The 27,226-nt window shown below is 44.4% G+C and overlaps 2 protein-coding genes across 2 annotated transcripts; both read left to right on the top strand.

Moving 5' to 3' along the window:
* The first annotated feature begins 610 nt into the window (after nt 1-610).
* Nucleotides 611-8,918, top strand: LOC149280893 (uncharacterized). The gene is made up of 3 exons (XM_089499993.1): nt 611-2,148; nt 8,583-8,648; nt 8,762-8,918. Exons 1-3 carry the CDS (start codon nt 611-613, stop codon nt 8,916-8,918), a joined length of 1,761 nt encoding a protein of 586 aa, XP_089356119.1.
* Nucleotides 8,919-8,956: 38 nt separating this feature from the next.
* LOC149280892 (E3 SUMO-protein ligase PIAS2-like) lies at nt 8,957-26,637 on the top strand. The gene is made up of 14 exons (XM_089499992.1): nt 8,957-8,980; nt 16,319-16,790; nt 17,981-18,065; nt 18,522-18,572; nt 18,671-18,761; nt 19,242-19,376; nt 19,724-19,829; nt 20,497-20,570; nt 22,712-22,872; nt 23,577-23,710; nt 25,284-25,452; nt 25,723-25,862; nt 26,097-26,134; nt 26,440-26,637. Exons 1-14 carry the CDS (start codon nt 8,957-8,959, stop codon nt 26,635-26,637), a joined length of 1,878 nt encoding a protein of 625 aa, XP_089356118.1.
* Nucleotides 26,638-27,226: the final 589 nt, after the last annotated feature.

The following is a 27,226-nucleotide window of genomic DNA, read 5'->3' as shown; positions in this document are numbered from 1 at the left end:
TATGCACTGTGATTTTTTTATTCATAATAAATATTCCTTTATTAAGTTCTGCCTTTGTCTGGTAAAGACTTGCGTTACCTGAAGAGACTGTTTTATTGGTAATTTTAAATCACATAATTTTTGGGTTAAAATATACTGTGTGGGTTTTTTTAGTCTGATTCACTTGGGGTACCAAGACACCCCATTTCTAAATTGTCTTGGTGGTGGCAGCGTTATTTTGATATTTGTTATATCATTCTAGTTAATTGCGGGTGGTATTAAGGGTGGATATTTGTATTTTTATCACTATTTCCGGTCTAGTGCAGACAGATAGTGAATTTTAACCCTTTTACCACCAGAACCAAGTCACGCGCATGCTTGGAGTAGAGTGCGTTCGTGACAAATTGGTGGCACAGCGGTGGGATAGTTAAAAAGATTTTTTCCATCTTTTTCGGTACCAGATTTCAGTGTTGCTGGATTTGCTAGTTAATCCAGACACTAAAAAGAAATTGTTTCTCAATTTCCAAAGGCTGAACTCAGTGCATACTTAGTATATTTACACCTCAACAGTCCCCCCCCCCTCTTTGTTTTTCTTTTCTTTTGCTATCATTTGTTTGGGCCGGTGCGATAAATGGAATACCAAACACAGTCCAAGAGTGCTCTGGAGCAACGTTGCCGTGAACAATGTATTCCCATCCGGGGAAAATCAAAGGATGAACTTATTCAAGCGCTTGTGGACTATGATATGCAACAAGCAGCGCAAAGTGATGCTGCAAACACTTCTGAGGGAGGCATGGTCACACGGGAGATACCTGCAGCTGATGTCGGTGACGTGCCAAGATCTGGAGATCCCTTGGACTCTTATCTACAAACTGTTTTCAAATACGTGGACTCAACAGATGCAAACCTCAGACTGCAGCTTATCCTTAAATATCAAGAGAGGGAAGCTGCAGAGCGCCAGGCGGCAAGAGAGCATGAACTAAAACTGGCAGAGTTGGAGAGGTTAAGTGCCTCGCCTATCAGTGTGGTTTCAAGAGACTCTTCTGCACCCAAACCACGTGCAGAGAATTTTCCCACTTTGGACAAAGATGGGGATCTGGATGTTTTTCTGCGCAGTTTTGAAAAGGTTTGCAGGCAGTACCAATTACCAAAAGACCAGTGGGCAAAGTACCTCACCCCTGGTCTCAGAGGTCCTGCACTGGAAGCATTTGCAGAGCTACCAGCAGAATCTGACCAGGACTATGAGGCAATTAAGGCTGCACTGCAGAGACGGTACAACCTCACCCCTGAGGTGTACCGAAAGAAATTCCGGACTTTGCAAAAGCGTTCCACCGAGAGCTACACTGCAGTTGTGGGACACCTGACGACGGCATTCCGGCAGTGGATTAGAGGGCTGGAGATTAAAACCTTAGAAAGCTTGGAAGATCTGATCAAGGAACAGTTTTTGCAGCTGTGCCCAGCCAATGTACAAGAATGGCTGCTGGACCGGGAGCCCAAAACAGCATTGGAAGCGGGTGAGCTGGCTGATTTCCACACCGCCAACCGAGCACAATCGGACCGGAGCAGAGGTTTTTCTACGGGAGCATCCAGCTGGAAGAGCGCTACACCACGGCTTCCCATCACCCAGTCTACTATACCATCTTCTGCGTCAGTTTCTACCTCAGGGAGAGGGGGAGCTAGTGCCATTTCTACGTATGGGGATAGCCGCAGGTGTTTTATTTGTAATAAAGTGGGGCACATTAGCGCTACTTGCCCGGAGAAAAGAAATCCTACGCCATCCACAGGAGTGGGTCACCCCTCAGAATCACCATCTTCGGTGTTGTTCGTCTGCAGCGCTGAGAACACCCCCAATGTGAATATGCAACCTGTCACTGTGGGAAACAAGGTAACTGTGGGGCTCAGAGACACGGGGGCAGAAGTGACTCTTGTGCGTCCAGAGCTAGTGAGCTCTGAGGACTTTATTCCTGGCAAGACCTTAACAGTGCGGGGAATTGGAGGAGTACGTCATGCAGTGCCAATGGCACGAGTATTTTTGGATTGGGGAGCAGGGAAGGGTGTAAGAGATGTGGGGGTATCAGATAACATTCCTACTAATGTGTTACTGGGTACTGATTTGGGTAGGCTGTTGTCAAAATATATGCCGGAGGATGATACTTTTGATTTATCCAGGTCTTCTAGGGGCCCTACCATAGAAAGGGCAGTGTATAAAAATGTACCAGGGCAGCCTCATGGGGAGAGTGGGCAGAAAGGTTGTGCGTGTCTGCCTGTACTAGAACCCAGAATGTCTGAGGTGCCGTGGGAGAATGTGAAGGTTTCGCATCACTGGGAGGGAGGGCAGATTGAATCTGTGCCAGAACCAGGGATGTCTGAGGTGCTGTGTGAGAATGTGGAGGTTTTGCATCACTGGGAGGGAGGGCAGAGCGAATCTGTGCCAGAACCAGGGATGTCTGAGGTGCCGTGTGAGAATGTAGAGGTTTCGCATCACTGGGAGGGAGGGCAGAGCGAATCTGTGCCAGAACCAGGGTTGTCTGAGGTACCATGTGAGAATGTGGAGGTTTCGCATCGCTGGGAGGGAGGGCAGAGCGAATCTGTGCCAGAACCAGGGGTGTCTGAGGTGCCGTGTGAGAATGTGGAGGTTTCGCATCACTGGGAGGGAGGGCAGAGCGAATCTGTGCCAGAACCAGGGGTGTCTGAGGTACCATGTGAGAATGTGGAGGTTTTGCATCACTGGGAGGGAGGGCAGAGCGAATCTGTGCCAGAACCAGGGGTGTCTGAGGTGCCGTGTGAGAATGTGGAGGTTTCGCATCACTGGGAGGGAGGGCAGATTGAATCTGTGCCAGAACCAGGAATGTCTGAGGTGTTTTGTGAAAGTGTGAGAGGACCGCCCGACTGTGAAGAAGGGCAGAGAACGAGTGAATGTCCGTCTGTGCCAGATCCCAGAATGTTTGAGGTGCCGTTTGAGAACTTGAAGTTTTCGCATCACTGGGAGGGAGGGCAGAGTGACTCGGTGCCAGAACCAGGGATGTTTGAGGTGCTGTGTGAAAATGTGAGGGGGCCACCCTGTGAAGAAGGGCAGAGGGTGAGTGAGTGTTCCTCTGTGTCAGGATTAACTGGTTCCCAGGGTACTGTATGTATGCCTCCTTGGAGTGGAACAGGTGGAGTGACAGATGTTTCAACCATAGCTGTGGTAACCTGGCAGCAGAATAGGGGACAAAGAGAGGGCTTTTGTGCACCTGTGCCCATATTCTGTGGGACTACGAAGTCAGGACACAAGGGAGAGGGTGAAACTGGTGACCATTCTGTTATCCCTTACGAAGGGCCTATATGGTTTGGGAAGCCAGGGCGAGACACCCTAGCTACCCATCAAGTAGATTTGTTGGGGCTTGTAGCTATACCGAGCCGCATGGAGAACCAATCTGTTACTAAGGGGATGGACTATGCCCCTGGGTACCCTGAGACCATGGCCTTTTCCTGTAACAGAGCAGACAACGTAGCCGATGCTTTGAAAAGTACCTTCTGTAGGGTGGGTTTTCCCAAAGAAATACTTTATCTTAGCCGGAAACTGTTACCCAGGGAAAGAGTAGGTAGGCGCAGAGATAAGCTTGTGGCTTAATCTCTGGGCCACCATCTTATTTGGGGGAGGTGTCACACCAACTTGTGTAGTGCATACATGGACTTGCTACTTGGTAGAGATGGTATGGCCAATTTCAGTATGAGAGGGGTTAATTTGATTGTACAGTCATGTGGTGCCAAAAGGTCTTGTGAGATAAATGTGTCCTTTGAAGCTCGGACTCCAACCGGGGCCTTCTACAGGGTGTTAGGTCCTGCAGTGGAGCTGCCGTTTTGTCTAGGTTCAAATGTAGACGACCATATGCCTGTTTCCCCCTCATAATACTGGATTCTTTGATATGCTAAGTGACCACTAGCAGTCAGGAAAACCATCTCATATCCAGGTCATATCCAACACATATCAATAATAACTCATATATTCATTATCATACCTCCTTGTGTGCATACCTAGAACGGGGAAAGCGCAGCCTACAAAAAGAGTACAAACATGACAGCGCAACGTAAACGGTTTGGAAGGAATTGTGAAGTCTATGATGGTCAGTCATATGTAGCAAGTGTGACATATCTATGGACTTCACAATTTACAGGAAATTCATAAATGCATGAATTATGGCTGTGGCGAGCACAGGAGGGACGATAAAATGAAAATAAGTTATTTGGACTGATATGTTTCCACTACTCAAGGGGGAGGTCACTTATGGTACACCTTCCCTCTGCTTATACCACCTCTGGGCCGGCTTGGAAACTCGAGATGAACTGGGAAAGAGTATAAAGTTAGTGAAAGAAGATTGGTCAGTGTGCTTACTAGGGGCCAAGATCTAATTTTGAGTAAGTCGCCATCTTTCCTTGCCGGAGCCCTACGGACAGAAAAACTGTTACTTGACCATTCAGTGAGCAGTTAGGTTTTCTGTAATTTTCTCCTTTTTATTTTTATCTGTTCGTGTAAATCTGTTTATCATCTTTTTTGTATGCACTGTGATTTTTTTATTCATAATAAATATTCCTTTATTAAGTTCTGCCTTTGTCTGGTAAAGACTTGCGTTACCTGAAGAGACTGTTTTATTGGTAATTTTAAATCACATAATTTTTGGGTTAAAATATACTGTGTGGGTTTTTTTAGTCTGATTCACTTGGGGTACCAAGACACCCCATTTCTAAATTGTCTTGGTGGTGGCAGCGTTATTTTGATATTTGTTATATCATTCTAGTTAATTGCGGGTGGTATTAAGGGTGGATATTTGTATTTTTATCACTATTTCCGGTCTAGTGCAGACAGATAGTGAATTTTAACCCTTTTACCACCAGAACCAAGTCACGCGCATGCTTGGAGTAGAGTGCGTTCGTGACAGAAGCCATTAACCCCTTGATGACAATTGCCGGTCCGGGCACGTCACGGAAATTCATGTCGATAACGACAAATGACGTGCCAGGACCGGCACGTCATTAAACGGGTGCAGAAAGCGATCTATTTTCGCTTTCTGCACCGAAACGGCGTTGCTGTAATGCCTCGACCTCGAGGCATTCAGCAACGCCATTATCGGCACAAAGGGGCCATCTCTGGCCCCTCCCCGGGGCGTCAACATCCGCCATACTTTGTATGGCGGCGGACGCCCGTTTTAAAAGCGTTTAGGAGGCGATCAACGATCGCCTCCTAAACTTAAATGGCGTCGCTGGAATGCCTCGATCAGGAGGCATCCAGCGACACCAAACACTTACCTTTGGATGGGCTGTGACCGCTCCGGAGAGCGGTCACAGCCGCAGCTGCCGGTGATCTTCGCCATCTGCAAGATGGCGGCGGTCCGGGAAAATTCAATACAGAAACAATAAAGTCTAAAAAGTTCGCTAGACGGTCTGCAGACCCTCTAGAGAACTCTGGCTCCACTTGCAGGTTGAATATAGGTACTGCATTCAACCATGCAAGTCAATGGAGCTCAGCTTTCTAATCACAGTGTGATTAGAAAAAATAAATTAAAAATAAAATTAATAATAATTAGAAAAAAAATAGTAAAAAAACAGTAAAATGTAAAAATAATTTCCCACTGATGTCACTATCAGGGGAACCTTCAAGTTGAAAAAAAATGTTAAAAAAAAAAAAAAAGGCAAAAAAAAAATATATATATAAAAAATATATTTTTGTGAGCAAGTCCTAAAATTAGCATATTAGCTTAAAACAATTCTCGCATGGAAAGAGTTAAAATACTGGCATATTAAATGCCCATGGGGTGTCTACTTTTAAAAAATGTATGATTTGATGGGGTAAATTGAATTGGCCGGGTTCAACAAGGTCCCAATTAACACGGGGGGAAGGATGGCCACACATCTAATTTCCAATTGGAAAAATGCACACGTACCAAATGTGGCCTTTTAGTTCCCCCCAAAAATGACAAACCCATGCATGTGGGGTATCACTGTACTCAGGAGATGTTGCTGAACACATATTGGGGTGTCGTGTGACAGCGGCATATACCAGGAGCTGTAAATTCATACATAAAGTAGGTGTGTGTGGGAAAAATACACACACAAAAATACTACTGCAAACTTTAAAAAAATGCTGGTGGTAAAATGTGTGCATGCAAAGAGTTAAAATACCAGCATTTAAAATACCCTGGGGTGTCTAGTTTTCAAAAATATATGGTTTTGTTGGGCACACTGAAATGGCCCGGCTCAAAGATGTACCAAATAGGGCACGGGCAGTGGATCCCCAAATGCCAAAGTTCAACATTGAAAAATGTGCATGCCCCAAATGTGGCTCTTTTGCCCCCGAACAGCCAGGCAAAATCATTCATGTGGGGTATCACTGCGCTCAGGAGATGTTGCTGAACACATATTGGGGTGTTTTGTGATAGTGACATATACGAGAACTTTTTAATTCATACCTGAAGTAAAATGTGTGTGACAAAACAAATGGAAAAAAATTACTACCATAAAGTTTGACAAAGGCTGATGGTAGAATAAGTGCTTGGAAAGGGTTAAAATACCAGCATTTGGAATACCCTGGGCTGTCTAGTTTTCAAAAATATATGACTTGATGGGGTAAATTGCATTGGCCGGCTTCAAAGATACCCGAAATGGCACATGGGGGGAAGAATTACCAGATTTGGAAAAAATGGCTTTGAAATAGCAAAACGGTACCTGTACTTATTGCTCCATAACGTGCAGAAAAAAGCAAAAAAACATAAAAACATTGGGTATTTCTAAACTCAGGACAAATAGTAGAATCTATTTAGCAGGTTTTTTCATTACCTTTTATAGATGAGTAAAAGTTTTTTCAACTAAAAGTTAGAAACAGTCATTTTTTTCAAAATTTTTCACCATATTTTATACTTTTTTTAATAGTAAATAATATGATACAATCAAAACAATGTCATCTAAAGAAAGCCCTTCTTGTCCTGAAAAAAACAATATCTAATGTGTGTGGGTTCAGTAAACGGGAAAGAAGAAAATTACAGCTAAACACGAGCAGCGCAGAAATGTTAAAACGGCCATTGTCACGAAGGGTACAAAAAGTAAAATCAGCCTTTGTCACGAAGGGGTTAAACTATCCCTTTAAGTTGTTACCATAATATGATTCTCCACAATAACTCAGTGCCTGTCTAGTTGCTGAATGAAACACCGTGCATGTGCTAAGTACCTGGGATTAGAGTGGAGCCTCGGACTCTTGTTTCAGTCTATCTAGGTCCTTCAGAATATGAAAGGGGGGGGGTCAGGAAAGTAAGGACTGGGGATTGATCCTCTTCCTCGAGACAATGATGGAGAAGTCTCTTAGGAAGCGGAGGATCAGCCCTTTTCAGACTGTGATCTCTTACCTACCTGGGATCAGGCGGTTTCTGGCGAACCACAAAGCGCCCTTAACACGGTCTCATTTAACAGGCGGCATTCTAAACCTGTTTGAGTAAGAGTTATACAGAACAATAAAAAGGTACATTTGCAGCTTTGTTTTTAGTTGCTGTGACTGTTCCCCCCCATTGTGGCTTTTACAGACAATGCCACAAAGGTAAGCAGCATAATACAGTAATAATAATAACGCTGTTCTTTTCTGGCTCTTTGTATACGTAGTCAGTTACACAACATACAAAAACGGGTAAGGCATTCACAGCCCCTGTCACGACTTGCTCAAGGACTACCCTGATCAAATCGTGACAGTTGGCAGCTTATAACATAGAATAGACTTAGATTCACCGAGTTGCTACTGTGTAACATTTTTTATTGATTTTTATGCAATAAAGTGAAACATTGAAACAACAGTCCAAGACACAGATAATGTATCACGTCGTATTTGCTATTAAGGTCACCTACACACATAGCCAAACTTGCTTTCAGACAACCCCCCCCCCCAGAGAGGTCAGGATGCCCCCAAACTATAAACCACCTGCAGCAGATCAAATCCATAGGGACCCCGTCGATATTTTCCGTCCGCTCCAGTTCCAGGACTCTACCCGAACAAATTATGGGCCAACAACACACATAAGAAACATACATTAATACACACAGGCACGTCAGGAGTCAAGAACCCGGCGTGATCCGCCATCTAGCCTTATAGTACTTTATACAAAGTTCCAGGCAGGAATTGTGAGCTTCTGTGGACCCGGCTCGTGAGCTTCCGATCTAAAGGAATAATAAGGGTAATTAGAACAAAAGGAAGGGTTTAAGGAGGCAGTAGTAGTCCTTTTGGGTTAGCGCTTGGCTTGAGATGGTAGTAAGCAGACCGTTTGTTATGAAGCCGTAAGGCTACAAATATTTTTTAACGCATTTAAACAAATGAACCAAGACCCATAATGAATAATACTGCTGATATCTTTGAAGACTTCCAGGTTTTAAACATGGCAGTCATAATACATCACAACTAGGGTTTGCGTGACCTCATAGCTTTTTGTAACAGGAACACAGACACAAAATATTAGCCATTTTCCTTCAGATTTCCTTGCTTAGAGACATCACCGGGTCTTCCTCCGTTCAGGGCCTGATCCGGGCCTTTAATCCCTGACTGGAAGTTGCTGTTATCCACCCTAATCATTTTCGTGTTTTTTTTAAAGTTATTTACTTTTGTCCAAATTAAATTACTACGTCACGCGTTCAGCGAATTTTAAGGACTATCCGAGGTAAGTCTTTAATAGGGCAGAGAACAGGCGCCTTCACAGACTTCCATAGAAACTGCTTACTGTCGCTCCCCGCACACACTGGGCTTTGTGTGTTTCGAAAACCCCAACTAAAGGCACTGCTATTCCCGACGGCTGGCTGAGGGTGATGAGGTCCGTACTCCGGCACCCAGCACGCCGCCGCTCCCTGTGAACACGGAAGACCGGGGCTGGTGCGCGCGCTCGCCCCTCCCAGCTCTGCCACGCCTACCAGCTACGCGCCCGGTCACGTGACTCTGCTCCGGCCGGCCGCAGGATGGTGGCTGGACAAGATGGCGGATGCCGAGGAGCTGAGGGTGAGAGCCGGGTGGGGTGTAGGAGGGCAGGCATGACAGTCACTGCGTGCAGCAGGAGTGTTGGTAGTGGGGGTACCTATACTGACTACGGGGGCCGGGCAGGGGCAAAATGGCACCCTTTCAGAGATTTGCGTTCTTTACAGTGCGTGACATGTATGTTTCTTCACATACTTTGAGTGCCTTTATTGGGCTGTCAGTTCGGTTCAACGGGGTTTCGCTTCCATTTGTTCTGTTGCATAATGCATTATTTCTAAGTAATGTTTTGCAGGACCTTCAGGTGCTCAAAGGGTTAAGGTACAGCCACAGAAAGTGAAATGCCATGATTGACAGGTACAGGAGGTCTGAAAAAATAAATAAATCAGCCGGATACCGTCTACAGGCCGTAATACGTCCCAGTGCATGATGGGACAGAAATGCGTCGGGGCCGTGCGTAGTAGGAACCCTGCGGGCCGGGTCTAGTTAAACGCGTTTTTGTATTAATTAATGCAGAGTCTGGGTTCTGACAGGTCTTCAAGTTGTGTGTCTGTCTCCGTACGGGACGTGTATATAATATAAATATCACACGTTACTGTGTTTTTATTGGATGAGGCGAGTCCTCGTTCCGAAGGAGTCAGTCTGTGACACGGATCGACGCCTTCGCCCGGACTTACGGTAATATTGGGAGTTATGTATAAACAGTGATTTCGGTGCAAAGTTTAAAAATCGGTCTAATCGCCATAGCAACAGACGCAACGGCCCATTCCTTAGGTTCCGTCCATCTATTGCGTTGGTATTAAGACCGCTTTACGAACTTTGCCTCCGAAACACTTTTTTATACAGATTCCCCCCCCCCCCATAGTATTTCTCCTTGTGGCAATTTTTAAATAATGTACCTGCCTTCTACGAAACACAACAGCACCTGGAATACAGTTTAAGATTTCAAAAATGTATACATAAAACATTAAATAAACGCTTAAAAAAAAAAAAAAGACGTCAACAGTGAATATATTGAAGCCTGGCGCCCGTGAAGCGTCGAACGTGTATATAAATGTTATGGTTGATGTGTTGCCGATCCGGTCGCTGGAGTTCATTTTTAATTCCTAGTAATAACCTTGGTTATTGGACGTTTACGAGCTTTCATATCCAGTGGCCGTTGGCTTATACTGTAGAGTTGATTTTTTTTTTTTTTTTTGTGGGCTTTGTCAAGAAAGCGATCATAGGATTTCAAATTATATTTCTTGGCAAAGAAGATCCAGAACCTAAAATTAAATAGGTGCGGGGGGGGTTAATTCAGTTTTTCTTAGAAACAACTGGGAATTCTAACCCCATGGAAATGTTGGAGGCAGGTCTACAGTTGGAAGGGAAATTTGATAATACCTCTTTGGTGAAGTTATATAGAAAAGTGTGGCAGGAAATTAAACGTATCTGTAAAATCGAGGGTAGTCTACCCCACACACGAATATGGTATAACCCAAAACTTATGGCGTTTCACAAGGGGTTAGGGACAATGTTCCCTCTAATTTTTCTTGGGTGATGTGCGCAGAAAATTTCTGTTGTGAAAATTTTTTCCCAGAGCCAAAATTTTGTGCGTACAAAATCACATTGCAAGGGGGGGAGCTATATATTTCCAACCCTTTTGACTCCATGGTCTATTTTAAAGGTGAAATTCTCACCGCAAAAGTTAATTATGAGTGAATCATGAGCGGGGGCTCCGGGCTGCATAAAAGAACCAATATATATATATGTGTGTGTGTGTATATATATATATATATATATATATATATATATATATATATATGTGTGTGTGTGTGTATAGATATATGTATATATATAAATATAATTTTTTTTTATTGGGGAAAAACTGCATAGCTTCTGTCGTTAGGCAACCATTGACAGGGGTACAGCATAACACCTATCACTATATACTGAGGCAGACATTGACGGTGTTGCAACATAACTGCTATCATTATATACTGAGCCAAATATTGACAGTGGTACAGCATAACTGTTATTATATACTGAGGCACTCATTGACGGTGGTACAGCATAACTGCTATCATTATATACTGAGGAAAACATTGACGAAGGGGCAGCATAACACCTATCACTATATACTGAGGCACAGCACAAAACCTATCACTATACATTGAGCCAGACATTGCCAATAATGTAGCATAACCCCTATCACTATATACTAAGGCCTACTGCTTCAGTGTCTGGCTTAGTATATAGGGGGGCACCGAAATGAAAATTCTGGACCGAAAATTTAGCATTCAAATGACCCCCCCTTTTAAAAAAAAAAACCCACTTTATTAAAAATAACACACAAAAATTGGACAAAAAAACCCCAACATTATATATATATATATATATATATATATATATATATATATATATGTATATATATATATATATATATATGTATATATAAATACACAATTGCTAACAGCAATCACACTCCTATCATGCCCAGGCAGCCAGTACATGCTGGAACCTGGGCATCATATTAATGTGATTACAGCCTCCCTATGCCATGCTATCCCCCCCCACTTACACATCCATGCTATCACACACACACACACTCATTCACAAACATTCAGCATAAACTACAGCATAACACCCATCACTCTCACACACTTGCATATCTCACTTAATGTTTTCCTACCTTTCCTCTGTTACTTTCACTCCTCCTCTTCGTTCTTCCTCTTGACTCTTCTTCTTCTGTGTCCTGTCCTTCTGGTGCAGTAAAGAAGGTGGGCGTGGCTTCAGTGCTGTGTGCCGGCATCTGACATCAAATCCCGACGCACAGCATCAGTTGCCGCGCGCATCGCAAGGGAGCAGGATCGGTATTAACAGACCTCCCGCTCCCTTGATTGATTTGAAGCCGGTTGGGGTGAGATTTTTGATCTCCCCAACCGAGCTTGCTCCTCCAGCGGCGGACATTAATGTCCGTATCTGGAGGAGTGCCAGCGTCACCCTGGACGGACTGCCCGCCCCCCCCAGCTCCCCGTTAGGTACTGTGCACACAATGTTAGAGCGTGTGCGCTCCCTCGAAAAGTTATGTGCGCGCGCACAAGCGCACAGCTTAGAGGGAACACTGGTTAAGGAGCGACTTTTGGATTAAAAAAGGGATGCGTTTTGTTGGACAGCTGATTGAACACGGGTTGGAAAACCGACATAAATTTTGGTTTAACCAATTAGTTCACGCATATAATTGCACAGAAAATAAGAAGATTTTTGAGGTTGAGACACATGAGCTGTTTGAATTCTTGCAGAAAAGACTCACAGGGAAGAAGACACTTAATATTATTCATAAAACACTGTTAAGAGAAATGGATATAGGGTTCAGAGGCAAGATTAAAAGGAAATGGGAAGACGAGATTGGTGTTATTGATGAGGCCTCTTGGAACCGTATTCTAAATAACACAGGGTGTTGCACTGCAAATAAACAATATCAATTTACACAGCTTAAAATTATTTATCGTTTATATTATTCCCCGCGCGCAGCTATGGAAGGTTAACTGTAGAGATCATTCAGATTGCCCCGGATGCGGGGTCCTTAATGCGGGTTTATTGCATTTATGGTGGGAATGTGATATGATAAAAAAAATTTTGGGGATGACATATTCTTTTTTGTGAAAAGCAAATTTAGTTGTAATGGTGTAATGGATCCAAAGGTTGTGATCCTAGGAGATGTGGAACGGTTTGGCAGGTTGAACAAACTTTTTAGAAATGTTTTTTTCTTAGGGAGACTATTGATTCTGAGGAAATGGTTCGATAAAGGAGCCCCCGCATTGGCCCAGTGGTTAAATATGATTGAACAAATTAAAAAATACAAACAATATAGAAGTGGCGAATCAAAAACGAAAAAGGAGTTCCAACTCATTTGGGGTTTATGGTGATATATATAATTTTTTTATTTTTTTTTCCCTAGCAGACACCGGGGGGGGGGGTTAATCTGGATATATACTTGTGAATATTGTGAATTTGTTTATATCTTATTTATCTGAGAAAAGAAATAAAGAGTATTAAAATGAAGGAAAAAAAAAAAAAAAGAAAGCTATCATAGGAACAACGAGAAAACAAAGCTTAAAGCTATGCCTGTGTCAGCGAATAAACCTTATCGGCGTCAAAAAAAGGCTGCAAACCTAAAGACATGCAACGAAATGACATAACGTGGATTCTTTTGTGTCTATGCATTTGCCAAAAAATTTTTTGCACCCAAAAACATCGATATCTCCCACTAGGTTTATCAACCAATCAAATGAGAGCTTTTATTTTCTCAATGGGAGTTTCCAGCCTCTCATCCATATATATAGTGAAGTAATCTTGGGCCGCTCTTCGATGCAGAGCTCCTTTATCTCCGTGATGTTTGTGGGGTTTTTTTGAGTATGAACGGCCTGTTTTGGTCCGGATTTTGATGAGGTCGTCCCAGAAATGTGAATTCCTTTCTTTTCAGCCATTGCGCTGTCCGGCAGCTTGTGTGTTTGGGATAATTTCTTGCTGGATGACCCATCTGAGGATGGATATCATGACGTTCTCCGGTAGAATTCTCTGATACAAATCGGTGATGACCACTGGTTCTTCATGTGGAATGCGGACACAGCAGGCTCGTGTTGTCTAAAAATGTCCACTTTTGCCTTATTTGCCCATACGTTCGTTCATATTCTGCCCTGGGTACCATCTTTACCCGGTGGTGAGGGCATCGCAGGAGCGAGAGAGGTCTGCAGAAGCCTGGATGATGACCCAGCGACCTTTGTGGCTTCTTGGGTTATCCAACGCCCGCTCTTTGAGAGATTTTGGTAGGACGGCCACTTCTGTAAAGATTCGCCAATGTTTCCGTTTCTTGAGTTGGTGGAGTCGTTGAGCGAGTGTAACCCTTTCCAGTCCGAAGCTAGTTTTTGTAGCGGTCCAGGAATGACTTTGCGCGGGGCGTAATGGACTTGGATTGGAAACCTTATGCTCTGACAACCGGAATCTGACCGCAAGGGCCAGTTTATACTTGTATTGGACAGGGCTGGCCCAAATAGGATTTGGACATTAAATATATATATGTGTATATATAATGCTATGCCCTGCAGCGGGTTTCTTTGTTACAGGAATAGTCTGGTCCCCAAAGTTTTATTATTATTTTTTGTTTTCAATGCACGTCGGGGTCTGTTTGCTCTGGATTCTCGTCCTTTCTCGACTCAAAAAGGAGATCTACTGAGCATGTGCAGTAAGTGTACCGGCGAACGCCCGCCTGCCTTCGATCGAGGCCACGGAGGACGGACCACGAGAGACGGACTCCGGAGGTTCATGTAGCGTGGAAAAACCGGCTGGAGTGGAGCTCTGCAGAACTTCTTTTCCCTTCTCATTCAAAGTTCTTGAAGGAGATTACTAAGGATCTTTAGGGGGGTAATGTTTCCAAGTATTGAGCAGAACGCTGGATTTTTTTACCCTTGGTATGCTCCTTATATTTTAGGAATGATGAACGAAGCTTCAGGGGTCAGCGCAGGAACCAATGCCTCGGGTGCTTAAAGCCAGAGACTTGCCTGTCGGCTTCTACTATTAACTTTCTGCTTTTATGTTATTCTAAGTTATCTCTCCCCTGGTGTAAAGTTGCTGACTCCAACAGTCACCAGGGGAGAGATAAAGCGCAGAGTTTAGTTATTCTAAAAGTTTTGGATGTGTTAAATTTTGCCCACTATATATATTGTTTTGTTTTTAAGTGTCATTTAACTGTGCTTTTGTTTTGTTGTTTTTTTTTTGTTTGTTTTTTTTTAATGTAATTTAGGTTTGTGTTCTCTATGCCTGCCGCTAGGCTTATCAACCAATCAAATAAGAGCACTCTAGCAATGCTGTTTCACAGGTCTTTTATTAAGTCCTACCTCTTGACCTGACATATACCGTATTGGCTCGAATATAGGCCGCACTTTTTTCCCCACTTTAATTCTTTAAAGTGGGGGTGCGGCCTATATTCGGGGCCTAGCGCCCGACGCCCGGGACATGCAGTCCCAGGCACCGGGCAGGCAGCCGGGTTAGGATACAGATCCCCCGCAGCGCAGCTGATGTGCCGGCACCGGAAGTTGTATACGCGTATTGCGTAGATGTCCCCCGCCGGCCCCGCAAGACACCCGGGAGTCTGCTCCGGTAAATCGAGGGGGGGGGGGGGAGGAGGACAGTGGCAGCATATTTCGGGGGGGGGGGGGATAGTGGCAGCATATCTCGCGGGGGGGGGGAGGACAGTGGCAGCATATCTCGGGGGGGGAGGACAGTGGCAGCATATCTCGGGGGGGGAGACAGTGGCAGCATATCTCGGGGGGAGGACAGTGGCAGCATATCTCGGGGGGGAGAGTGGCAGCATATCTCGGGGGGGGCAGAGTGGCAGCATATCTCGGGGGGGGGAGACAGAGTGGCAGCATGTTTTTTTGGTGCTTTTTTAAAGAAAAAAACGTTTTCTTTAAAAAAGCACCAAACTTTTAGGGTGCGGCCTATATACGGGGGCGGCCTATATCCGAGCCAATACGGTATACGCACCATGGTATTCTACGCCTTTATGTAAATGATTTATTATTATTATGCGGTTATCGCATCGAGGAGGTCTGTTTTCTCGCATTGTGAACCTCGCGACGTGCGCAGGAGTTTGTTAGAACACCTAATCCTTGCCTCCGGCTGTTATTATGCAGAATCCCTCCTATTCTAAACCTGTTGGATTACATGCATCCAGCCGTTCTCTGATTCAGCAGTACCGGGTATCGACATTATCAGCTTTAAAGGTGCTGTTCCACCTAGATGTTTTTCCCCAACTTTCCTAAGAACTTTTATTATCATGAATAATGAATCATTATTATACATGAATAAATATATTCTTGATTTAAAACGACGTACCGTTTTTTCTGTCGTTTCTACCTATTAATGTGAGGATTAAGGGAGAAGACAATAGACCGATAGGTTTCTTTTAATTCTGTCTACTTGTCTGATGATATTTTAGGATCTGCAACCTAGGTGGAACAGCACCTTTAAACTGTGATTATTTATATTATATTTATATATAATTATATTTATTTAGATATTATTTATGTATATCATATAGATTATTTATGTATATCATATATATTTATATTACGATATATGTATATCATATATATTTATCATATATATGATGGCCATGTTCAAGCCATACGTAGGCTCTGTGTGTGTATGGATAAACAGTTATTCTAGTGAAGGGGTGCACTAAGTATTTTGTCTAAAGGTGTGGAGGGGTCTCCTCATTAGAGTTTTCCATGTCGTGTTCATGAAAGCGCATTTATAAAGGATGACGTTTATTAGGGGACGCGGACCATTGAATTGCTGCCATGCGTTCTTTTTCTTTTGCAGAATATGGTGTCGAGCTTCCGAGTTTCAGAACTCCAAGTCTTGTTGGGCTTCGCCGGCCGTAATAAAAGTGGTCGCAAGCACGACCTGCTCATGAGAGCGCTTCACTTGCTAAAGAACGGGTGCAGTCCTGCCGTTCAGATTAAGATCAAAGAGCTGTACAGACGCCGGTTCCCCAGGACGCTGGACGGCGTCTCCGGATTATCGTCCGTTAGATCGAATGCGTTCAGTTTGGACAGCAACTCTTCTGTGGACTCCGACCTCGCGGTGGCCGGCATCCATTCCTTACCTTCCACGTCTGTAGCCCCTCACTCTCCCGCGTCCCCCCTGGGTACGGTACTACTTCAGGACACCAAACCTCAGTTTGAGATCCAGCAGCTTTCTCCACCGATCCCACCGGTACATCCAGACGTCCATCTCAAAAGTCTTCCTTTTTATGAGGTGCTCGATGTACTCATCAAACCGACTAGTTTAGGTAAGCTGCACGCGGTCCGAAGGAGAAATGGGGTGGAAATACAGCTTAGATGTAGTTTAGGTCGAAAAAGGGTGCAAGTCCATCGAGTTCAACCTCAAAAGAGAACATGCTCTGCGCTGTCCCATAATCCTGAACCTTAATCAGTCGTTGGTCTCGTTTTAGATTCAGGATCCGTATGTCTATCCCATGCATGTTTAATCCCCTCACTGTATTACCCTCTACCACTTCTGCTGGGAGGCTGCTCATAATGCTTAGTGAACTCAGAATTTACCGGCTTCTCAGAATTCAGAAGCATATATAAAATCACGAACGCTATTATTCACATTCCAATTATTAATATAAAGTGGCTACCTGGAGGCGAATCTGTTTGAATCTTTTGATTGCCCCCGATTTAATAGCGGATGGTGAAATGAAATGTTTGAATGATGGGGTGGTGTGATTTGCGGAATCGGAGATCGTCGTCTTGCTGTCTGACCCAGCGGAGTTCCAGGATGGATATTCTAACATTCTCCAAAGCGGATACAAGGTGGAACTCACGGTTCTTCCGGTGATGATTCAACTATGAGAATGCCACCGCCGTTCTTGACCACTGGTGTGATGTTACTCTTGTGGAATGCAGAATTAGCTTTTTTATCAGGTGCAGCGGCTCATGTATTGTAAAACCGTCCCTATTTGGCCAAGCTCTTGGAGACAGGTTAATACAGCGAGGGTATTAAACATGCACGGGATAGACATCCGGCTCCTGAATCTAAGACGAGACCAACGACTGATTAAGGTTTGAGTCTTTACAGCAGGAGAAACGGGCGACTAGACGGGGGCCGATCTGCCGGCTACAGACACCTGCTACAGAATCAATGCGTTCCCCTTTTTTTATTGATGCCATTTTCTGTAAACTTGTGGCCTTTGAGTGAAATTGATTGCTTTTTCATAAAAGTGTTAATGACAAAAGTAACAAAATACTTCTATAAATATTTTAGTAAGCGGAGCGTTTCCGTTCCTCTCGCTGTAGACGGTGCGTGTATCGTATGGACGGTGCGTGTATCGTATGGACGGTGCGTGTATCGTATGGACGGTGCGTGTATCGTATGGTGTATCGTATGGACGGTGCGTGTATTGTGTGCGACGTAGCTCTGTAGGATCTGTTACCCGTATGATCAAACAAAAAACATGCAATTTGTTCTCCTTTGCAGTGCAGAATAATATCCAAAGATTTCAGGAGAAATTCTTTATCTTCGCTTTAACCCCCCAGCAGGTCCGTGAAATCTGCATCTCCAGGTAAAGTAAGAAAGCAGGCAGGTCCCAGAGATAACGGAATCGGGATGTAATTATAAATTTTTGTTCCGTGTGTTACATTCCCTCGCTGTATTAACCTCTACCACTTCTGCTGGGAGGCTGCTCCACTTATCCACCACCCTCTGCGTACAGTGGAGCCTTACATCACATCTCTGACCCTCTGGTTTTATATTATGGCGTCTTGTCCTATCATTCCTCCTCCTTTGGAATAAGCTTTCCTCCTGAAATTGATCTCAGCTGGCGGGTCTCCCGTTGGCTTTTGGTTTTATTCGTCTGGCTCATGTGCTCTTTAGCCGTGACTGGATCTATAAAATCATTGGTTACCATCTGGAAGGCATGCGAGGCGGACGTGGTTGTTGTATTTTGTGTTATTTTTGTATTATTTTACTGTGTTGGGATTTACATCCGTTGAGCCGTGTTCTGCGTTTCTCTCCGTAGAGATTATATGCCCGGCGGAAGGAGAGATTATTCAGTCCAGGTTCAACTAAGGTAATTTCTAGTTCACGCCATTGTGATGATTTGTATCGGTGCGTTGCATTTGTATGGATTGTTAGTGCCTATTTAATATTTTTTTTGGCCAAAAACAGGCTGTGTTTAGCGGAGACGAGCTGTCCGCAGGAGGATAACTTCCCCAGCAGTCTGTGCGTGAAGGTTAACGGAAAGCTGTTCCCTCTGCCGGTGAGCTTAACCAAACTAATGGAATTATTATTGATTATTATTATTATTTTATTACGAGTATCAGATTCAAAAATGCATATTAACCATTTGTATGAGTTCTCTCTCTTTTATCTGAGCCCAAATCTACTAGACCACTAGACTTCATCTCCCATAATGCTCAACTGGCAGAGAACTATGGGAGAAGTAATCCTGCAAAAAAAGGAGGGTTGCAGTTTGGAGACCCCTCTACTAGACAAAACACCCTGACTTTTTATGACACTGCCTGCCGTAAACAATAGAATGGCTCAGTCCTAATCACCAGCCAGACTCTCTGACAAATGAAAGTCTATGGAGGAACAGACTTCATTAGCATTGCCATAAAGCATCGGCTCAAATCACCCAAAATATCACATGACTGGCAACAATGGCAGCCTCCAGGTCTGCAGATTACTGTATGCAGCGCTAGGGGGTTAAATTACTGTTTGTAATGTTGTCTTGCAGGGATGTGCCCCACCACCGAAAAATGGAGTGGAACAGAAACGGCCCGGTCGCCCACTTAACATAACTTCATTAGTCCGGCTGTCGTCGGCCGTACCGAACCAGGTCTCCATATCATGGGCTTCGGAAATCGGAAAGGTGGGTGAGTTCATACAGTTACTTTCTGCTGTTACCGCTATTCATGGCAATTTTAGTGTAGAAATAATTTGTCAACCGTGACGAAGCTGTGGTCCTTCCACAACGTTTTGGTTGCAGTATGAAGAATCTCGCTGAGGATCATGGGAATCGTAGTACAGCAGTAACTGGAGGTGGACACGTGTCGCTCCGGTGCTGGATTATCTACGTGTTTCAGTCCTTTTGAGCCATGGGGTTAATAATTAGCAGCCGGCCTGTGTTCTCGGCAAGGCGACTATCTTTCCGTTCTGTCGGCCTGTGTGTTTTGTCAGCACGGTGATATCTTTACACTCCACTCGTTCTGTCCGTAGAGCTACTCCATGGCCGTGCACCTCGTCAGACAGCTGACATCTGCAGTTTTGTTACAGAAGCTGAAGATGAAAGGCATTCGGAATCCAGACCATTCCAGAGCGCTGAGTAAGTATATAAAGCGGCGCTTACTCCGCGGTGTGTGATCGGCTCGGACGCTGCAGAGGCTCAGAGCGTTTACCATGCAGTGCGATTCACCCGGGAGTTGCGGAGGCTCTCAGAGCTTACGCCAGGCCATGGGATTCGCTCTGGCGCTGCAGAGGATCTTGCTTGTGCTCGGGCACTGCAGTGGCACATCGCTTATCACTTATGATTGAGCGGTGCCAGAGCTTGTGCGGTGCCGTGCGGGCGGCCCGGGCATCACAGAAGCTCAGAGTGCCTCGAGAAATGCCTTATACCCTCTTATATGCCACTCTGCCCCATGATATGCCTTTTTATATGTCACTGTGCCCCATGATATGCCTTTTAACCCCCTATATACCACTCTGCCTCCAGAAATACCTTATACCCCTATATGCCACTCTGGCATATAATGGCTTAAAAGGCATATCATGGGGCAGAGTGGCATATAGGGGGTATAAGGCATTTCTGAAGGCAGAGTGGCATACAGTGGGTTAAAAGGCATATCGTGGGCCACTCTGCCTCCAGAAAAGCCTTATGCCCCTCTCATATAACACTCCAGCCTTGCCAGTACTAAAATGTGTTCTGTATTATACAGTGTGCTTTTCAATCTTCTCATTCTGGGAATGACTCTAAATATATCATTGTTTCTCAGTCAAAGAGAAGCTGACAGCGGATCCTGACAGCGAGATTGCCACCACCAGCCTGCGGGTCTCATTGATGTGCCCTGTAAGTAGCGCTATGTAGTAAGTACATTTTATATTTTTCCAGCCCTTAACGTGTCACTTTTCTGTGTACGACAAAGTAAAAACAGTGACCGCACGCCTTCTGTATAATCTTTATCCGGGTGCAGCGTATAAATGCCATTAGCGGTTCACTATGTTACAACACACAAACGCTTCGGGGTCCCTATATTAAATGTCCAGCCCTGCTCACTAAAACCTTTTACTTAAAAAATATACAATCGTGTACAATTCAACAAAATGTTAAGAGGAAATGACATCACATCCTGTAGAGAACTGAAGCCACATTTAGTCTAATAAACCTGCTCATGGAAACGCATCACTGTGGAGTTACAAAGTTACAATTAACAATGTACCGGTATGATTAAACGATACGGATACCTGAATGTCATTGTACATAAAGTGACACGCCATGCCTTGTGTAAATAAAGCACATGAAGGTATACCGCATTGTCCCAATTATAGGCCGCGCCCCCCCCCCATAAATTTTAATCTGTAAATCCGGGTTTAGATAGTCTCAACATCTCCCTCCCTTCTCCGCCGACCGCTTCCGTGTCCCCGTCTCATTTCCCACAGCTCTGCTTCTTCTCTTGCCTCTTCTTGTCCTTGTTTCTTCGTCCGCTTCTCCCCGGTATCATCTCCGTGAACCAGGCCTCCTGGAGCGCTTCCGCAAGAAGGCGGGGCCTCTCCCTCTGTGGCTCCGCCCTTTTGCAGAAGTACTCCCAAGAAGCGGAGAAACGGAGCTGTGGAAAAGGTGACAGGGACGTGGCGGCCGTCAGTGGAGAAGGTAGGGAGACATCGAGAGAGAAGGAGAGAGTGAGAAAATACTGTTTTACCCTTTACTCTATTTCTGTTTTTATTACATTTTCTTTCAAATTGCCCCAAACTCTAGGGTTGCGGCCTATAATTGGGACAAAAAAAAAAAAGAAAGTATCTGTTAAGCGTGGAAACATGCAAACAAACATAGAACACTCCAAAAAGTATCATAGTATACCAGTCTGATGTCATGCTTGACATCTACTGCAGGCAGGTATGAGACCCGTCTAAGAAGGCTACTTTAGGCAATTACCCATGTAAAAAAAAACAAAAAAAACTTTTTTTTTATAGCCTCATGGAATAAAATTTCATTCCAAAGCAGTCATTATAGCATTCAAAACGACAAATCCGTGACTAGATGTATATATTCCATGATTAATGTGATACCAAGTTTATAGACCGAAGATAGGCAGTTTATCGCCAATAATAAAATACAACAAAAATGGGAAAAATTAAAATTAACAACCTTCCTCCGGCCCCTGTGACAGGGACAAAACGTATGTGTCCTACAACGGGTTTCCTGTAAGCATACGCTACTGTTCAAAAGTTTGGGGTAACTTAAAAATGTTCTTGTTGAAAGAAAAGCACATTTTGTCCATTAAAATAACATAACGGATCAGAAATCTAGCGCAGACGGGGTTAATGTTGTAAACAACTATTGTAGATGAAAACAGCTGATTTTTTAATGGAATCTCTTCATAGGAGTACAGAGGCCCTTTATCACTCCCATCACTCCTGTGTCCCAATGGCCCTTTATCACTCCCATCACTCCTGTGTCCCAATGGCCCTTTGTCACTCCCATCACTCCTGTGTCCCAGTGTCCCTTTATCCCTCCCATCACTCCTGTGTTCCAATGGCCCTTTATCGCTCCCATCACTCCTGTGTTCCAATGGCCCTTTATCACTCCCATCACTCCTGTGTTTCATTGGCCCTTTATCACTCCCATCACTCCTATGTTCCATTGACCCTTTGTCACTCCCATCACTCCTATGTTCCATTGACCCTTTGTCACTCCCATCACTCCTGTGTTCCAATGGCCCTTTATCACTCCCATCACTCCTGTGTTCCAATGGCACGTTGTGTTCGCTGATCCAAGTTTAAGTTTAAAAGGCTAATTGATCGTCGGAATCCCTTTCGCAAATTATGTTACAGCCAGAAGTTTCCTTGTTTTTTGAGGGACCCCCAGACTTCTGCAACGGTAGTGTATGTGGGGATAGGAGGGTCCTCTATCACATTATTGCAGATTCTAGAAACCTTGCGCAGTCTTTACCTTAAATTGATACGGGTTTCTGGAAATATTCCACTCCGCAGCTGGGGAAAATGAGACTGACGATCCCTTGCCGAGCCGTGACCTGCACTCACTTGCAGTGCTTCGACGCCGCTCTCTACCTACAAATGAACGAGAAGAAACCCACGTGGATCTGCCCGGTGTGCGACAAAAAGGCTGAATACGAAAGTCTCATATTAGATGGGTGAGTATGGCTTTAGGAGTTGGACACTCGAGCCCATACACTGCCGCGATGACCCCGTGACATCACGCATTATTGGCATGAGTCTGAAACGCCTTTCCAGGATTGCCATTATCGTCCGGTATTCCATGGCTCCCTAATCTCACCCACGATTGCTGTTATTGACAACCCGTGACCCTCCACCTGCTGCTGGACCTCATAGAATTTGCTGCCTTCATCCCTCCTTGGTCTCAGGAGCCATATGCCTGCATGTTTACATTCCCTGACTGTGTTACTGGGAGGCTGCTCCACGTATCTACCTCATGAACCTTAGTTAATCCATTTTGCTGTCCGGTTGATATATTGTAACTTTTCTACTGACCTAGTGCCCCCCATAGTTCAAGGTGCTGTTCCGCTTAAAGCCTTAATAGCACTCCCTACTTCAGTAAGCAACTAGAACCTGTCGTTTATTTTTTCCAATGAATGTCAGTCCCATAAAATGACCTGCCTGTGCCATTGAGACCCCCAAACGGCCTGCCTGTGCCGTTGCGACCCCCAAACGGCCTGCCTGCGCCACCTTAATTGTAAACTAACGCAAACAAATATATATATCCGGCTTTGCCCTGAATGCCAAGGGTTTACAGCATAAGCTGTTTGCACAATGTGTTTTTCTGTAAGCATTCGGTAACACAATAGACTCCATTAAGAAAACCTTTATATCTTCACAGACTATTCATGGAAATCCTTAACCAGAGTTCAGATGCAGATGAGATTCAGTTCCAAGAAGATGGATCATGGTGCCCCATGAGGCCCAAAAAGGAACTCCTTACCTCCTCCGGCTCACAGTATCCTCACATCGAAGGTGTGTGAGAGCCACGTCCCAAACCTTTGCCCATGTTCTAAAAATGGCAGAAAAGCAATGTCTGCCCACAGGTCTCGTTACTTGCGTGATGGGAAAAGTAAAACGAGGCGTCCGTGACTGTTAGCGAATTTGGAAGCTTTAAACACTTTGAACGGTTAATTTAAAGGAGTAGAAGGATTAGGATTGTAAATATAGAAATTTAAAATTTAGCAGTCCATTTAAAGTGGGTAAAAACACTTAAATAAGTCACTAAGGTGTTAGTGCTGTGAAAAAAAAGTATTTGCCCCTTCCTAACGTCTTCACATTTAAATGTTTCAGATCATCCAACTAATTTTAATCTAAAAGAGATGCAGCTTTTTAAATGATTATTTCATTTGTTGAAGGCAAAGAGTTAATAAAAACCACCCATGTGAAAAAGTAAATGCCCCCCCAAACCTAATGACTAGTCGTCCACCCTTGGCGGCTATACCTGCAACAAAGCGTTTGTGATAACCGGCTGCGCGTCTCTTACATCGATGGGGAGGAATTGTGGTTCGCTCATCTCGGCAGAATTGTTCTAATTCAGCCACTTTTCGTGCAAAAACAGCCTTTTTTACATTTCATGCCGCAGCATCTCAATCAGGTTCAAGTCAGGACTTTGACTCGGCCTCCAAAACCTTAATTTCTGTTTCCTTTGAGCCATTCAGAGGACTTGCTTGTGTGCTTCGGATCATCGTCCTTCTACGTAACCCAACTGCTCTTGAGCTTTCGGTCACGAACTGATGGCCGACGTTCTCCTTCAGGATTTTCTGATAAAGAATTCATGGTTCCGTCAGTTATGGCAAAGCAGCCCCCCAGACCATCACACGACTACCCCCACCGTGTGTGACTGCTGGGATGATGTTCCGGCTCTTATGTCTTCCAAAAAGTTCCACTTTTGACTCATCAGTCCAGAAAATATCATCCCAAAAGTCTCGGGGGTCATCAAGATGATTTCTGGCCAGTGTGAGACGAGTCTTTGTGTTCTGTTTCCGTGGTCAGCGTTGGTTTTTGCCCGACGACTCTCCAATGGATGCTGTTTGTTTCCCAGTCGCTTTCTTATTGTGGAATCGTGAACACCGACCTTAACTGAGACAAGCGAGGCCTGCATTTCTTTACGTGTCAGTCTTGGGTACTTCAGTGACCTCCTGGATGAGTCGCCGATGCGTTCTTGGAGGAATTTTGGCCAGCCGGCCCCTCCTTGGAAGGTCCATCACTCCAAGTCTTCTCCATCTGTAGACAATGCCTCTCACCGGGGATCGCTGAAGTCCAAGAGCCTTAGAAATAACTTTGTAACCCTTTCCAGACTCATAGAAACCAATGACTGTTTAAAATCGTCATTTGTAACGATTTAGAAACCTGGAAGGGGCAAATACTTTTTTACAGCTCTGCTTTTTTCGTTAACTTTTCTAGCACAAGGATCCTCACAGAAGTAGACGATATATTTTATATATATTTTTTTTTATGTATTTTATAAATATAAAATATATTTGCTTTCTGTGTTTCAGGGATTTTAAAATGCATTATGTTTTGTTATGTTGTCTCGTCTATCTAGGGCCTGTCAGTAAAATATACTCTGTAGTGGAGGCCAGCGAGACGACCGACAAGAAGAAGGCCGAGGTTATAGACCTCACCATTGAAAGTTCATCAGACGAAGAGGAAGAGCCGCCCGCCAAAAGGAAATGCATATTCATCCCAGAATCGCAGGGAAACGCCATTAAAGGGTTAGCCAATCAAACCTTTTTGAGTTCCCCGTCCATTTCAGCCAAACCTGGAACTGAAACCCTCAAACATGGCAGCTGGCGGTGGGCTTGCCGATAAACTGCTATATAGCAGCCCACTATATGTAGGGAATATCCCGGACACCATCAAAAAGTTTAGGATTTTCTGTTATTTTGATACATTTTCTTTTTCTGTAGACGGAAAACTCAATAAAAAGTTACTACCAAGAAATGAGAGAAGAGCACCTGTAATAAGTTTTGTCTTTCTTAAAGGGTGGTGACGTACCAGCCGTCAACTATCAGATCATCCAAAGGAATGGCGCTCGATCCAGACTCCATTCATCCTTCGGTATCCGAATACCCAGAACGCTTCCACCATCCGCCCATCGCTGGAATCTCTGCGGATCTACAAGGTACGTCCCGGGATTGAAATACAATAGAAACTTTATTTTCAATATATAAAAAAAAACAAACTATGTGATTGTATGTATTAAAATAAGCTACATATATGTATTAAAACCACCATATGTGTATACCATAGAGTCCTGTTCTTGTGATCTGCATAGTTTTTCCTCCCCATTGAGTTAACTGTTCCTTGCTGACGTTCTACACAGAGAATGCTAACGGAAACCATTCGTCTTTTGCAGGACTGGATTTCCTCTCCCTCGTTCCTGTCGATTCGCAGGTAAATCAAGGAAAGTGTATTTCACCTTAAGCTTCGTTATCTGAGACGTGGAAGTCCCCGGGTGCTAATATTTTCGAATTTACCATTAACAAGTCATTGATTGTCAAACATCAGTATTGCAGCCGATCTAACCGGGGGCCTGGGGGGGGGGGGGGGAATTGTTGTCCAAATATTTAGGCATAATGCGGGATTAATGCGGGGGGGCTTGAAATCCAGGGGCCATTCGTGCAGCTAGACCCCAGGGACTGTTAGACTTCTCTTGATATATTTTTGTTCCATCTCTTATAAGTACCGTTTATTTCAAGCAGTACTATCCCCCTATGTTTTTGGATAGTCTCAACTCGGCCCTTCCAGCCAACCTCACGCATGGCAAAGCCGGAATCTCGAACAGCCCCCTTGAATCCTGGACTCGCGACGTTCCATCTCCGGGCGGCAGGACTCACCCCTGGATTCAGACGGCCCCCCGAGAAGCCCCCCGCACTCCGATGCCGCCGAGTTCTTGAGTAAAATCCCCAATTGTGAATGTTATTATTTATTGAATCATTTCCCAGATGTGCGACACAGAGAGGAGAGAATATTGGGTCGCCCGGACGCGCTGTGGGTGTTTGAACGCGGGGAATGTCTCTGGCATTGGATCCGGGCGGACGTTGGTTTAGTGCAGGGGTGTCCAACCTGCGGCCCTCCAGCTGCTGCAGGACTACATCTCCCATACTCCTCAGCCAGCCCCTTGGCTGAAAGAGCATTATGGGAGATGTAGTCCTGCAGCAGCTGGAGGGCCGCAGGTTGGACACCCCTGGTTTGCTCCGCAGGTTGCACACATTCGGTTTCTGTAAATATGTTGCGCTGCACAAAATGTAAATATGTATTTTTATAAATTAAAACCTCTTAAAGATGCATTGTGTTGATAATTCCTGGTGTGTGTGTGTAAATTGTGCGTTTATACATTGGGGGTTATGTATCAAAATGATCACCATAACAACCGAAGGAATCGCCAAATCCGTCGGAGCTTTCCATTGGTTGCTATGCTGATAAGGCCAACCATTGCGCGACAAGATTGTAATCATTTTCCTAAGAAATGGTAAAAAAAAATAA

Source organism: Sceloporus occidentalis, unplaced genomic scaffold (genome assembly GCF_023333645.1).
Source record: "Sceloporus occidentalis isolate IW3139 unplaced genomic scaffold, rSceOcc1.0.p SCAF_144, whole genome shotgun sequence".
NCBI classification, from domain to species: domain Eukaryota; kingdom Metazoa; phylum Chordata; class Lepidosauria; order Squamata; family Phrynosomatidae; genus Sceloporus; species Sceloporus occidentalis.
The sequence above is the reverse complement of the archived record's forward strand: the minus strand, read 5'-3'. Positions and strand labels throughout refer to the sequence as shown.

Excerpts from the sequence above, each read along its gene's own strand:
- LOC149280892 (XM_089499992.1), top strand. The coding sequence starts at position 8,957 with ATGGCGGATGCCGAGGAGCTGAGG. Across the intron at positions 8,981-16,318 it reads CGGATGCCGAGGAGCTGAGG|AATATGGTGTCGAGCTTCCG; the intron begins GTGAGAGCCGGG and ends TTTCTTTTGCAG. Across the intron at positions 19,377-19,723 it reads GGGCTTCGGAAATCGGAAAG|AGCTACTCCATGGCCGTGCA; the intron begins GTGGGTGAGTTC and ends TTCTGTCCGTAG.
- LOC149280893 (XM_089499993.1), top strand. The coding sequence starts at position 611 with ATGGAATACCAAACACAGTCCAAGAGTGCTCTGGAGCAACGTTGCCGT. Across the intron at positions 2,149-8,582 it reads GATACTTTTGATTTATCCAG|TTATTTACTTTTGTCCAAAT; the intron begins GTCTTCTAGGGG and ends TTTTTTTTAAAG. Across the intron at positions 8,649-8,761 it reads AATTTTAAGGACTATCCGAG|GCACTGCTATTCCCGACGGC; the intron begins GTAAGTCTTTAA and ends CCCCAACTAAAG.